The sequence below is a fragment of the Lonchura striata genome, chromosome 12, assembly GCF_050655825.1.
Source record: "Lonchura striata isolate lonStrDom1 chromosome 12, ASM5065582v1, whole genome shotgun sequence".
In the NCBI taxonomy this organism is placed as follows: Eukaryota; Metazoa; Chordata; class Aves; order Passeriformes; family Estrildidae; genus Lonchura; species Lonchura striata.
Genome location: NC_140714.1, coordinates 9,048,973 through 9,063,003, shown reverse-complemented (window position 1 = coordinate 9,063,003; position 14,031 = coordinate 9,048,973). Strand labels below are relative to the sequence as shown.

Genomic DNA, 14,031 nt, shown 5'->3' with positions numbered 1-14,031 from the left:
GTTTGTTAGTTACAGCTTCTCTAGAACAGGGAATTCAAATGGATGGTTACAAACTAAACACAACAAACAAAACCCCACAAAGACAGTAAACAAACTATTTCACTCAGTTTGAGCTCTTTCCCCATCTTCTCTTTATCTCCCAGAAACTATTCAGCTGCTTTCCTGTGGTGGCCATTTCTTCCCAAAAGGTCTCTTATTGAGAAGGGGTGACACCAAGCTTTCATATTGCTTTGCTGCTTTTTTAGTGCTCCCTGTCTGTTCCCAGTTATCAGAATACTCCTGCACATTTAACCTTAACAACTGCTGCTTTAATTTCAAGAAAGCTCACATAAAATGTAATTGAGCAAGCCAATTCAGCTGGACTACCCTAAGCTGAGGGACCTATTTTTCTGAACCTAAAAATATTTATGTAAGAACAAGAAGGACCAGAATAATCAGATTGAAGTTTTGAAATTCTCAGCTGTAACACTCTGAGAATTCTGAAGCACCAGCCAAGGAGTTAGTGGATGACCTTACAGCAGAATTTACTTTGGCAACCTGCTAGAGCATTTTGTCAGTGGGGCTGTCCTACAGAAGCAGACACATCATGCCTATTGAGGACAATTTTGCTGCAGTTACTGCAGTTCTAATCAAAAATGCAAGACACTTCAAATAAAATTTCTGCAAGTCATTGACCCAGGGTATTTTAAAAGTGTAAAAATCTACTACCTCCACATAGTCCCTGAAGAGGTAGCGCCTGTATTTGTCTTTCAGCTCTTCACTAGGCAGCAATGGAAACACAAAGTCTTCTGGTGTCCGGAGTAGACAGTCCTGAGCCATGCAGGACACCCCTAAGAAGAGAAAGCAACAAAGCAACATCTTAGAACAGTGCAGCTTATGGTAAGGGGTGAATGCACAGAGAGTATTCAACACAGTTTCCTTGGTGCCATCTGTTGTTATGGCAAGAGGGATAAAACTGTGAAACAAATCAGGGCTGCTGAAAAGCTGAAGCCCAACTGTCTTCACCAAAAGATGACAGGGCACATGTGCATCCAGGACCAGTGAGTGTTTCAACCAGTATTCACAAGGTCAGATACTTAAATTAGAGAATTACATGTTACTGCCATGCCAACATGAAAGACAGGCTTGGAAAAGCCCAAAGCAACTCTGGCAACTACTGGCTTCTCCCCAGTACAAAGGGAACAGATGTTTGCATCTACAAGCACTCTAGGGGGCATTGCAACAGTACATCATCAGAGATGCAAATTCTATTCAACAAGATTTGCAGTTTCTAACTTGTTAGTCATGCTCTTGACTCATCAGAATGGCCAGTGGGGCAAATACAGACCCAGCACTGCATCCACCTTGAACTCACCAACTCCAACACCATCTTTGACGAGCACTGTACAGTGCTGCTCCCAGCAGCTGCGACAGAACTGGTGCTGACAAGCCAGGGAGAGCAAGTTCTCCTTCCGGACAAACTGCATGCACACTGCGCAGTGGTGGGAGGAATGTACCATTGCCTGGGGGAGAAACAAATCAGCAGTGCAGTGAAAGCAGCCCAGACCTCTCAGAGCATTTTCTGCTCATCCACAGACACCTGCATCACCCTCACTGTGACAATGGCCTCCATGGAGGTCCAGGCCAGAACAGGTTCATAAGCAGCTGGTGTGCTAAGGTGCTGCATTGCCCCAAACAGTCAGTCCTTCTCAAGAACCTCACAGAGCACAAGCTGACAGTCACTGAAGAGTTTCTGCATCTCCTCTAGTGCTGCCCAGAACTCCCGTTTACTTTTCTGGTTCTTATTCTCACCTTGTTTGAAATGTATCATTGTGTTAGTCCTTCCCTGGATTTACTAATATTCTTTGCTAGTTTAGCCAGACTATCTCCAGGCTCTGGAGAGCAGCTGTCACTGCAAACAGACTCAGCAATGCCCTTTTACCAGACAGTAATTTAGGGTAATGGAAGACGTAATTATAGAGTGTTTATACAGAGAGGAAAGGGAATTCACAAACTATCACCTCCCATCTCTTACCTTCTACCTATGCTACATTTGGCAAAACAGGCATCGTCCCTTCAGCTGAAAAGGATTAAGATGTTTTGTTTCAAATCATGCAGAACTGCTATTGCTTCACCAAACCACTGAAAGTAGTCTGCTTCCCCCTATGTAGTGCAGAACTGATCCCCAGACAACAGATCAGCCTTCAACACATCTCTGCTCACCCCTGGGACCTGCAGAACTAGGTCTAGCCCAGCATCATCAAAACCATGGCTCTACAAAGCTGTCAGCTGCAGTTTATGTTCCAGTCTTTCACAGAGAAGTCATATAATCACTTTGGATCCACTTTGCTACTCGTGGAGCAGCGGTACAAGCCTGCCATCAGTTTCTGGGCTGACCTCTGCATGCCAGAGATGTGGAGCAGCAGCACCACGACACACAGCCACATGACTGACAGAGCTTGATTCATGCATGGCCACATCAAAGAGGAAGTAATACAAATTTGTTCTAAGTGGCCTCACTTACAGACCAGAACAAAATTCACTGAGTCAGTAATTGCACTGATTGCCTGGATCAGCTGCTCAGCCTGAAGAGCACATGTACTACCACAAACTGCCTCTCTGAGCCCACCACTACGGCTTCTCCCTAAGGGGGTCAGTCCCTCTACAGACACTCACTATGAGCATCTGTCCCCAGAATCACTCTGCATTACAAGCTGAAGCACAGAGCACCTTGCTCTAGCACACACAGACTGTAATGAATTGCCTAGCAAATCAAGTTTAAGTTAACCTTTTAACCATATTATCTTTCTTCCTAAAATAAAATCACAGTTTGTAGGAGACTGGAGAAATTATTAATAGCTCAAAACAACTAAAGTGTGTGTTTGGGTGGGGGCAGGACAAGTTGTGTGAAGCTGGGGTGGTCACTGCTCTATATCCTACCTACTGGAGCCTGGAACCTCTGGTCCAGGCCCAAAGTGGATGAAGCCACTGGAACACTGAAAACTCCACCTGTGGGGAGGGACCAGAACAGATAAAAGGCCATAATAAGAGTGTGCAGCCTTGGTGAGTCCCACTGCCTTGGACCTTACAGCTAAGACTGACTGGATCCAAGGTGGTCACTATTATCTCTCTCTCTCTCTCTTTCTTTCTTCTCCTAACTTCCTTTTCTTGAAATTAGAGTTTGCTCAGTGCCTTGCCTTACTTTAATTGGATATTGCTTTAATATTTGCAAAGTCCTTTATGGCCCAAAGTTTGTAAAGACAAGTTTGCTGTTCAGCCTCCTGAGAAGTTTGTTTTCTCTTCTCTTCTCTGCCCAGGGGTATCAAAGTACCTAAGCCCTTTCAAACACACATTGAGAGAGCTCAGGGTGTGACAATTTTTCAGGTGCAGTGAGCAGGGAGTCCTTAAGGGTGGTGAGGAGCTACTTTCTACTGGGACAACACACAGAGTGCTGAACAAAGAGAATTGTTATTCAGTCAAAGCCAAATTTCCCAGCAGAGAGATTGTGTTAAAAGTGCAATCTCAACTGCTACCTTCAGCTACACTTGCTAAAGGCTAAAAGCTTGTCCAGCTTTGAATGGACAGAACTGAGCTGAGGAAAATTGGCATTCTCTGGCTGGTCTTGTGGAAAAAAATACAGTATTTAGCAAAAAAGAAGAAAAAAAAAATTGGTAAGGGCAAATCCATAGTCTGCACACTTTTGGGAGCTGCTTTAATAGATGCCCAAAAAGATAAGTACAGAGCTAAGCAATGAGATAAGGTGGTGAAGGGTCTTTGACTGAATTGCCTAAAATACTGCAGGTGACCATGGAGGCAGAACACAATGCCCAGCAGAAATCACATAATTGCTGAAAAGAGACTAACAGAAAATGTGCATATTTAATAAAAATAATCCCTTGTAAGAGAAAGAAATTTGCAGATTGCCTGCTCAAAGGGGGAGGATTTGGGGAATGAGGTGGGGCTTTCCAGACTCACTAAAGAGGTGGACCTTACTGACAATGATGTCACTTGCCTTTATCCTTGGGAGCAGCTTGATACAGCAAAACCAGACCCCCAAGCTCTCCCTAAACTCTGCCCACTTAAAAAGACTGATGCTGTTTATGAGATGGAGTGTGAGGAGGCAGCACCCACTGCAACAACTAAATAAATGCCTTATTCTGCAACTGAGCTGGCTCAGCTGCAAGAAAAATACAGCAGGCATGCAAAGGAAGCTGAAACAGTATGTGTGGAGGATTTCACTGATGGAGAAGACAGCATAAAGCTGTTGGAGGATAAAACACAAGGACCCTGAGTGTCCTTCACAATACATAATGGCAGAGAGCCCTGGTCTCTGACCCAAAGGACAGCTCACTGGGAAGGAGGTTTAGACCCTTGGAGAGGGGAGGAATCTCAATTCCCACTCCAGCACTGACTAATCTGACTGAGAGTGTGCAACAGGCTACCTGCATCCAATTGATACACAAGAGGGGTCTTACAACCTCTCAGTCTTCTCCCATGCTGTTGTTTGCTGAGCCAGAGAATAAATGCCCCTGATTAAAGGATGCCTGACGCATTGAAGCTTTAGGCAACTCAGTTGCTTAGAGCTTAGAGCTGCTTGTGGGGTGGACTGCAGGCAGGACACGGTCTTACATGGGGGCAGCTGGTAACCTATGGCAGACAGGCAGGATGTGTTGCAAATGAAGAGTGAGACTGCTATACAAAGGGCAAAGATCAGAGATCCCATGGGTAACCAAAGATGCCCATGGCAAAGAACACAAAATTAACACCAGATGGAGAGTTCTTTCTTTTTAAAACCAGTCCAAGCATGACTGGGTTTTCTTTTCTCTCTCCTCGTACAGGTATTTAATGAGAAGATGACTGGCCATGGGAAGATGAAGTGGCAACAGGACTGAAGAGTTACACTGTTCTTCACTGTATCAATTATTTGCATGCATTTAATCTCAGTTTATATTTGTTTTGTCATGTTTATATTTGTAATATTTTGTCTCAGTTTTGTAGTATGTATAGAAGTTTGCCTCAAGCATTGTTTTGGGTTGCCACATTGGGTGAAAAAGATTCCTATACCACTTTCTACCTTCTCGGAGCAAAATACAAAGTTATTGTAAATTAAAGTTGGGAAAGTGCTCAGTCCAAACCCAGGACCCTGACTGAAATGACGTGTCAGTGATCTTCACCTTGCCTGCCAAGGAGATTGGAATGGCCCATTGCAGGGGGAATACTCAAGTGACAGCTGACACAAGCCTTGGATAAATCTTGAAATACACAGACTTATTTGCAGGTATGTCAAATTTAAAAGACTTTTTTTCTGGACTTTAGGCAGATGACTGGAGCCCATGAAGCTTACACTCCTGTCAGCTTAGCTTTTTCACTATCTGCTAGTTACAAGAGAGCTCAGATGACAAGTCAGGCTTTTAAGATCTCCTTTTCCCCACAACCCTCAGTGCTTCCCAGATGTAGTATTTTATCACTCATAATCTGACACATGGCAATGTGTTCCTAGGGTAATTCTGCATTGTACCAAGACACCCACTGTGAATGAAATCTATAAACATGCAACAGGAAGTTTCTATTTAAAGGGAGGAGAAAGTATCTGAAGATCTGTGTAGCCCTGGCTACGAAAAACAAGTTGTTGGTTCAAATATCAGCACTGACTGAATCAGCAGCAACACAACTCACTAGGAGATGTAGCTTAAGTATCCCTCAGCTGAGTGCAAATAGATAAAAAGGTTAAAGAAAAGACAAAAAAAAATTAAAAATCTGTTCCAGACACAGAGAAGCTCTGCTCACTCTGTGCAGCCAGAACTTCCTTTCAGTGTCTTTTTACAGAGAACAGAATCAGAAGAAGCAGCCAAGCCCATGCACTCTGCTCCTTCCATTGTCTGCCATCACTTGTGCCAAAAAATGATCCTAATTTTCTTGAAGAAAGTAATTCTTGAACACTACCTGCAAGCCAACAGCAAAGCTGGTATTTACATATTAGAGACCTCTTGAATGCATTCCCATTTCAGAAGTAAACCCAGCAATGAATCAGGGTGTCAGACCAGAGTTTGCAAAGGGTTAACACTGGATAGAGGATGCCATTAGTAATGCAATCCCCCAGGAGGGGGGTCAGAGGTGTCTGCCAAGGGAACAGACGGGATTGTTCACATACTTACATGTTTGGATGAGGTGGGCTGAACTCGAGCTTCTACTAGCAACTGGGCAGCATTAGACTTGTGCCTGAAAAGGCAATTGAAGAATGATCAAGTTCTGAATATATTTTGCATTGTTAAATTGATCCTTCTTGCCTGAATAAACAGTTGTCTCTGTGCAAATAGTAGGGTAGGTTTCAACAAGGAAAATGGAAATGTCTCCTGTGTGAGTCTCCTTCATACAGAGAGCTGAGCTCCCCTCAACAAAACTTTATGAGAGTTTATTCAGAACCAGAAATACTACTTCTCCTGGTAATGGATTAACATTTCCTTTATACATCTTGATGAATATTTTTCTACAACTATCTCGCTCCCCTGAAAAACTATTTTTAATCTAAGATTTTCCATCCACACTCCTAGAGGAGTCCTAAGCCACTGTCCACAATAACACACAACAGTGAGGCTCTGGACTGTCTTCCTATTCCTCTGCAAAATTAGGCTGTCGTGGTTAAGTCTCACTTTAACTCCACACTATTGTCTACTTAACTAATAACTTTGTGACAGATTATCACCCTTTAGGCATATGAAGGTGTCTATCAGCACCCATAGAATTAAACACATTTTGCTGTTTGTGATTTCCTTTGCAGATGAATGTTTATATCTCACTGAATTCAGAAAGAGCAGCATCGCTGTTGTGGCCTTGTTGTAAGTACTCCCTCCTCACGGGCACTTCTTAGTTGTACTAGTGAGCTTTCTTTTGACAATGTCATTTTGTACCAAGAGAGAAGTTTGAGGACTAGATGAACAGGAGAATAATTTGCAAATTCATCACTTTAGAAGTAAACCCTTCCCCAGATTTCCTCTTGTTTAAGTCTCATCAGTTAACCTGCAGGACTACCCTGAGCTGCTAAGAAGGAATCTTGCCCTCCTTGAACCCCAGAGAAAAGCTTTCACAGGATATAGAGTAACCAAGGAGGCAGCAGCATCCATAGAGAGGATGCATTTTCCATACGTTCTCTGGATGAAGTTGCTGGCTACAGGGCCAAAAATGTCAAGAATGAGTCAAGCTGATATGCTCTCTATTTTCAGACAATGTTCAGTTCTGAGCCAGTACTCTGTGGTGGGGCTGCCAGCCAGCCGTGCCTCCCAATGCACTTCCCGCACATGATGTTTGGGCCGAGTCCGAACCCTCTTTTTGAAATCACTTGGAGGGCTTTGTTACAGTGACACTGGCCAAACAAGGGAGCTGCAGTGCTCAGTTCTCTCACTTTATTTCCTTCTGCTCTCCAAATGCTGGCCAGCTTGGGAAGAAGCATCACTTAATGTCAAAAGGAACAAAAACTTCAGTGTGAATGTACTACTAAAGGCTACTTCAGTATAGGGTCAGTGCTCCTTTATGATTTGTGGCTCCTGTGTTCAAAGCAGAACATACATTATCATCATGTCTATTAAATATAGATGCAGCACTCTCAATCTGCTATCTCAAAATTTAATATAGATCTATCTAGAGGGTTCCTAGCATAACAGTAATTCCTAAACTGAAAGACATTTACCACTACTACTCCCTCCCTGTTTAAAAGTTTCTTACAGGCAGTGCAGCCTCAACAAATCAATAGCTTTCCTCTGCTTCCTAAAATGGACTGTGTGTCCTGCTTAAAGGTCCAAATACACTTGCCAAAAATACCTATGGAGCACCCTGAGCATTTCTGCAAAGCCAGAGGGGAAGCAATAAGCATAGATGAGATAAGACTATTTACACTTACCTTTCCAAAATCTCTGAGATTTGCCAGTGGAAACTAACTAAAACTAGCTTTGCAACAGCATGTGATACCTAGGTGGAAATAAAAGAAAAAAAAAAAAGGTCAAACTTTGCACATTTTGAAGCCACACCTCTGCTTAGTAGTATGATTTTCATATAAAAATTATGCAATCTCAGTACAATATCCCAGTGATAATCAATTCACATCAAATTGTTAGACATGATGCTCACAGCCAGCAACATCTGCAATACAAAAGCTGGAATGAAGCATGGGTGTACCAAAAACTAACTCATGTACTTTGTTACAATAGCACAGAGAGGAAGGAATCAGGAATGCACTGGATTAGCTTAACTGCTCATGGAAGCCCCACATCCAGTCCTGACTGTCACCACCACTCCAGAGGGTCACGCTAGACTACAAAAATGGTCTAGTCCTCACCAAAAATGCAAAATAGGAACCCCAGGGCAGACAGATACCCCTTACTGAGGTGGAGAAGCAGCAACAGGCTGCAAATGCAGGAAAACTGTAACAGCAAAGGGTATGGAGAAAATACAAAACATTTTGCCAGCCCTTCCCTGTAGAGAAGAAAGTTACACACTGGAGTGGAGAGGAAGATAGAAAACTACTGTGACAGGACCTGTTTCCATGCAGAGCTGCTTGCATTACGTGGACTCTTGGCAAACACCAGCATAATCCGTGCTAGCCTGAGAACCATCAGAATACTGCAACATGACATTTAAAGTCATGCTACAAGGGTACGAGCAAACAAGTTCTCCTTCAATTTATGTATTAGTTTACTTCAGAAGAAAACAGACTTCTCTGCTTGCACAAAAAGACTCCTACCCACCAAGACGACAGATATCTGCTGAGCTGATAGACCTTCACCCTGCTTCTCGACCCATTCAGGTCCTAGAGTTCAAACAAAGCAGGTGTCCTCCAAACAACAGATCCTTTCCAGGGGAATTCAGAGGGCTGACAATGCCTGTCTTCTCATTGCTATTTGTGCTAGAAAGCTCCTGGGCAAGTTCAGTGTCTGCACATTCTGCATTCTCACCCTCTGACACCAAAGGGCTCTGCCTCCTGCTCTCCAAGGTGATCTATCACCAAGGCATCTCTCTGCTTTGCTCAGAGAAAACAACTCCTTCTGTTCTAGCTGCAGGAAAAGTTGCTTTTTTTTTCTTCTAGAGGAGCTGTCAGTCCCAATCACTGGCTGAAATGCCACAGACCTTCCTGAACCCCGCTACAGGTGAATTATAGGACGTGATGTAGTAGAGACAGCACACCAACACAATCTTGGAAGGAAAAACAAGCAATGGTAACTCCTACAAAAACAGTCAGGCTCTGCACACCTAGAAGCAGTACATTCATTACTCTCCTAAGTCAACCCTGCTGAAGAGGTGCAGTTTCACAACACAACTGACCTATTGCTGCCACATGATACTGCCCAGATCCTGCACTGGCATTTTTCAGTGCTGGACAGTTGGGTCAGTGAATTAAACCAGGGCAACACCAATACACAAAGCAGATGTGGTGCTTAATTGACTCTTATCCATCCCTACGTTCTGATGTGTCCACTTTGTTGGCCACTAAGAAATCCCACTAAAATAAGAGCAATTTTCAATATACACATAACCCTTTATCTAGGAGAACCAAAGCATTTAGCTCATGCTGTGCAAGATCTGGCATGTCACCTTCCTCAACTTTAGCAGCAATGTGATGTGACCCTCTGAAAACAAAGGCTGCCAGGCAGCACTGCCCTCCCTCCCAGCACAGAAGCCTGTGATTAGATGGAGTGTGGCACACAGGGCTGCTGCTGCCAGCACACACAGTCTGCATAGAAGAAGTGACACTGCCAGCCTGGGATGGGTTGTTATCTTAAGCCCCCAGCCTGGCAGACCCAGATAGACACCTCTGACTTGTCTGTACAAGGAAAACATCTGCATTTGAGTCTGTAAAACAAACAAGCACCAGGAATGTGGTCTCTACAAGACTGGCTTCCTACAAATGCAAACCACATGTTAATGAATCATTCTTTAGCAGTAATGAAACAATTTCTCAGTAGCAGTAAGGAAGAACTGACAGAAGAAAACAAACTACTGGACTTAAATGGGAAGCTGATTTGAGTATTTTTCAGTTGGATTTTCAGAGCCTGAGGTACAGCATTTGTTGCAGCATCAAAATTCAATGGAGTTATTTGTTCCCTGAGGAGAAGTCAAATACATTCAAGACTGAAGATGTATGGATAAAGACAAATACCAGCAGACATTTCTGAAATCTAGCAAACTATCCTAACACAATCAAATGTTTTTGAGCCAAATTATATGTCAGGCAAAATGTGGAATTAATGCTCCAGAAGGATGCCAGACTAAGAGATCTAGAAGGGTAACAAAGCTTCTGTGACTATTCCTATTTAACTCCAACTACAAGCACTGACTGGATCAGCTGTAGTGCTAATTTTAGTATTTTCATCATAAAAGCACACAAGAATAAAAAAAAAAAATTCAATTCATAAAGCCTGATCCATGACATTAGACCACTTTCATAAAAGCCCTGAAGCAGAAAAAATTTTGATATTACCTGATCAGAGTGCATGTGATCTTGCAAAACAGAAGTCCCACAATCAGACAGTTGCAGCTACAAATGCACAGTCTCCTTGGCACAGAAGTACCAGCTCTTACAGATTAAAGATAGGCAACATTCAAACTGTAAGAAAGAGGGATGGGAGAGGAGCAAACAACTGATGATGCTGGGACTGTGCCTGCTGAGTGGAGTCTCACCACATGCTATGTCCTCCTCACCCACAGCAAGGCTGGGAACTCAGAAGAATTTACAAATGTAAATTCAGGGGCCAACACTACTGAGGAGATTCCAGAAAACAAGCATGAGAAGAAAAACAAATGTTTAACTAGAGCCTGCTTCTATTGATTAGCACCACTCCCCAGCCTCTCTTCAATGACTGTATACTCACAATGACTGAATGATTGTACCAAATCAGCCAGTTCTTCCACAATAATACCCCAGAACAGTTGAAATATTTATTTGTAAGCTTGAGCAAAAATATGCTGAACACAGAAAAATACCATTGCAATCAGAAGCTTGGTCCATGTGTACATATTCATTATCTTACAGTACTGAAGTAGCAACGTACAGCTGATACTGCTGGCACACTGTCCAATGAAGCATTTCCTTGACAGAAGTTTCACCCAATGAAATATCTCAAACTTACAAAACACTTCAGAAAGAGCACTGATTCAGTCTCCTCTCAGTCACTGGGTGCTACAAGATCTCAGGAATTTACTAGTTTTGTCTCAGACAAAAAACACATTGAAATAAATTATGCCTCTGATAAATTGTCTGTTTTGTTTAAACTTTCCTATTCTCATTTCAGAATCCTAAGAACCAAAAAAGGCAGTAACACAGCCCATCTGGTGTCTTGTTGGCAGCAGCTTCTTTCAGTGAAATACTTCTACAGACCTCAGTGCAAAGGGGAATGCTTATTCTATATGTTGCACTATTTCAGTATTTGCCTGCAACCCATCAATTATGCCAGTGCTTCTACATAGCCTGACTTCTCCTGAACTCCTTTATCTGGGATAAAATTTATTAAGTTGAAAGCAATATTCATGCTAATTTTTTTTTTTCTTTTCCTCAGTCTCATTTCTCCACCACCAGATTAAAACTTTAGTATCAAAGATATACCCAGTCCAAGTCTGAACCTGGAAAATTTCTGACTAAAGACCAGACGTCTTTCTCCAAGATGTGGCAGCAAAGCTAAACAGGCAGAATCTCATCCAATCTGCCATTTCCAGCTTTATTTTAAAACAGGTAATTTATCACCTCCAAAGCCTCTTCCAAATTTCCACCAGTTTAACTCTGACTTAAGTAGGGCTGCTGTTTGAAGGAATGGGCACCAAATGTTGTTCAGTGCACTGGAAAGGGGGCGCAGTGCCTATGCACAGATCAAGGAGGCTGCTCTGCATAAGGAAAAGACTCTACAGAAGCTGTGAAAAAATTCTGAAGATTTTACATAGTGCTGAACAAAATCAGATTCTGAAAGTGGAAAAAATCATAATGCCACCACATCAAACACAAATGTATCCATTTTCTGGAAGAGTGCACAATTTTTTTTTCATTATTATTTCCATCTCCATTTATCTTTAGTCTCCAAGTTAAGCAAAATTCTCACATTTCTGAAGTGTGAAAGAGAGTCTGGCACTCTTTAGGATGAGACAATATCAAAAGAGTTTGCAAAGAATCTCTGCAGGTCCCTTGCTATGTTCAGAGGGCTCTAAAACAATTGTCTCAACTTGCTTCCTTAGATAAGCCAAGGTGTTTGGAGAGCTGATGTTTCAATTCTTTACAGCAGAAAATCTTTTCAACCATGCCACCTTCACAATTGCTAAATAAGACAAAAATGTTTCCTAAAAGCTAAAAAAACCACCATCTTTTGCAGAGCTTGTATTCTACAGAAATTGCTCAAGCATATTTATATCACATGCACATCTCATGAGTTCATTTCACTTTTCTCAAAGGGAAGGCCTGTTTTTTGGAGGTGCATTTCAATCCTCATTTTTGCAGAGATATGGTATCAGGAATTTAAAACAACGATCATCACATGATTCTTAAAGAGATTCAATTCAGAATGAGCTGGAGATGATAAGAGTCTGGTTGGAGCTGACATCCCACGGCTTTGCACCAAGCTGACAATTCCTGTTAGATCAGGATTGCACTGAAATGTCTGCTCAAGAAGAACACAAATCTGGCATAAAGAAATGTAGCTTCTGTTTATTTTCCCTAATCAAAGGTTTTTATACAAATAGATTTAAACAAATAGGATTAATCTTGAGAAGCATTTGTTTTAATCCACAAATAGTTTTTGTTAGTTCTACAATGAAAGGATGAACATCAAAAGATACATGTTTGTGTGTTGCATCCAAACCTCTAAAAAACACACTAAAATTCTTTACAACAGGAAAGGCATACAGAGCAAAAGCCTCTGAAATTGTTTCTGTTGGTGAGAAACTATGGCAAAATAGAGACTGAGCTGAGCTGGCAGTAGAGTAACACCTTAGAAAGAAACCATAATTTGTATTGAGTAATTTCACTGAAGAAAAAAATCCCTTCAGCTTTACTTCAGTATGCTGAGGTAAGGAAAGTAAACCACAAATGGAAAAAAATTTCATTTTATACTTGTTTTTCTTGTGGAAATTAGATCTGACTCCCTCCATGCCCCACTGGAAAAATTACTTGACTGCCCTGTTTTTATTGGAGGGTTTCTCAGAAAACTGCACAAGTATCAAGAATTAAGAAAAAGCAACCCAAAGTTTTTTTTTGGACCATACTTTGTCCTTTGATCTACCTCAGACTTCCAATATGTAATCCTAGTAAAAAACTCATGAGGTTGCAGGGGCTTGAGATATGATTCACATCACCTGCCATAAACACCCCAAGTGTTCAAAGTCTTGTATGCAAAATATCTGTTATGGGTTTCTGAGCATAAGAAGATTGCTTTCAAAATTGAACTCAAATTAATTTAATCTAACAGGAAAACCAGACAGTCTTAAACCAAAAACACATATACTACTTTTTTTTTTTCTTGTGTTTAGGCAATTTTTGGTTTTTTTAAGTGAGAAAAACCTTTAGGTTTCATGCAAAGGATAAATTACAATTTGTCTGACATTTCAGGCCCTCTCCTGATTACAGACTGCAGGTAAGAAATGCCATTTCATAGACTGTAGCTGCACTCTCAATACCATGGAAAGGTTTTGTGAAACAGCACTTCATAAGCTCTGCTTCATCACAGGTTTTAATCTGTACCCTGTCACTCACCTTCTGGCATGCAGAGTCCTGGTGCCAGTCTGCAAGATTAGAAGCATATTTAGGAGGCAGACTGCAGTTTGGGAATGGCAAACACTGCTGGTGTTACACCATGGCTGTGAAGCTGTCAGTGTATAACCTAGCTGGCCACATACTGAAGAAAGGGGATCTGGGGTTAAATTCTAGCTCTTTCCCTACATTTACACATGGCTTTAATCCATCTGCTCTCCTACACAAGGACAGCAACAATTTGAGCTGCAGCTGCCAACAAACAGGATCAGTAGGACTCAGCTAGGAAATCTCAACATACGTATTTCTCAAGCTGTTAGGCTATTCTTCCTGAG

The 14,031-nt window shown here is 41.9% G+C and overlaps 1 protein-coding gene across 4 annotated transcripts in view; it reads right to left on the bottom strand.

Annotated features, from left to right (window-relative positions):
• The window catches only part of ARIH2 (ariadne RBR E3 ubiquitin protein ligase 2), a 35,074-nt gene that overhangs the window by 10,461 nt on the left and 10,582 nt on the right, over positions 1–14,031 (bottom strand). For 3 of the 4 annotated variants that reach the window (XM_021531049.4, XM_021531036.4, XM_085590378.1), the window contains 4 exons: positions 7,874–7,941; positions 6,135–6,198; positions 1,355–1,502; positions 709–830 (listed from right to left, as the gene is read on the bottom strand). In XM_021531049.4, coding sequence (XP_021386724.1) covers positions 709–830; positions 1,355–1,502; positions 6,135–6,198; positions 7,874–7,941 — 402 coding nt within the window. Of the gene's footprint in view, positions 1–708; positions 831–1,354; positions 1,503–6,134; positions 6,199–7,873; positions 7,942–10,447; positions 10,658–14,031 lie in introns of those variants that run through there. The other variant, XM_085590380.1, reaches the window with a different exon arrangement.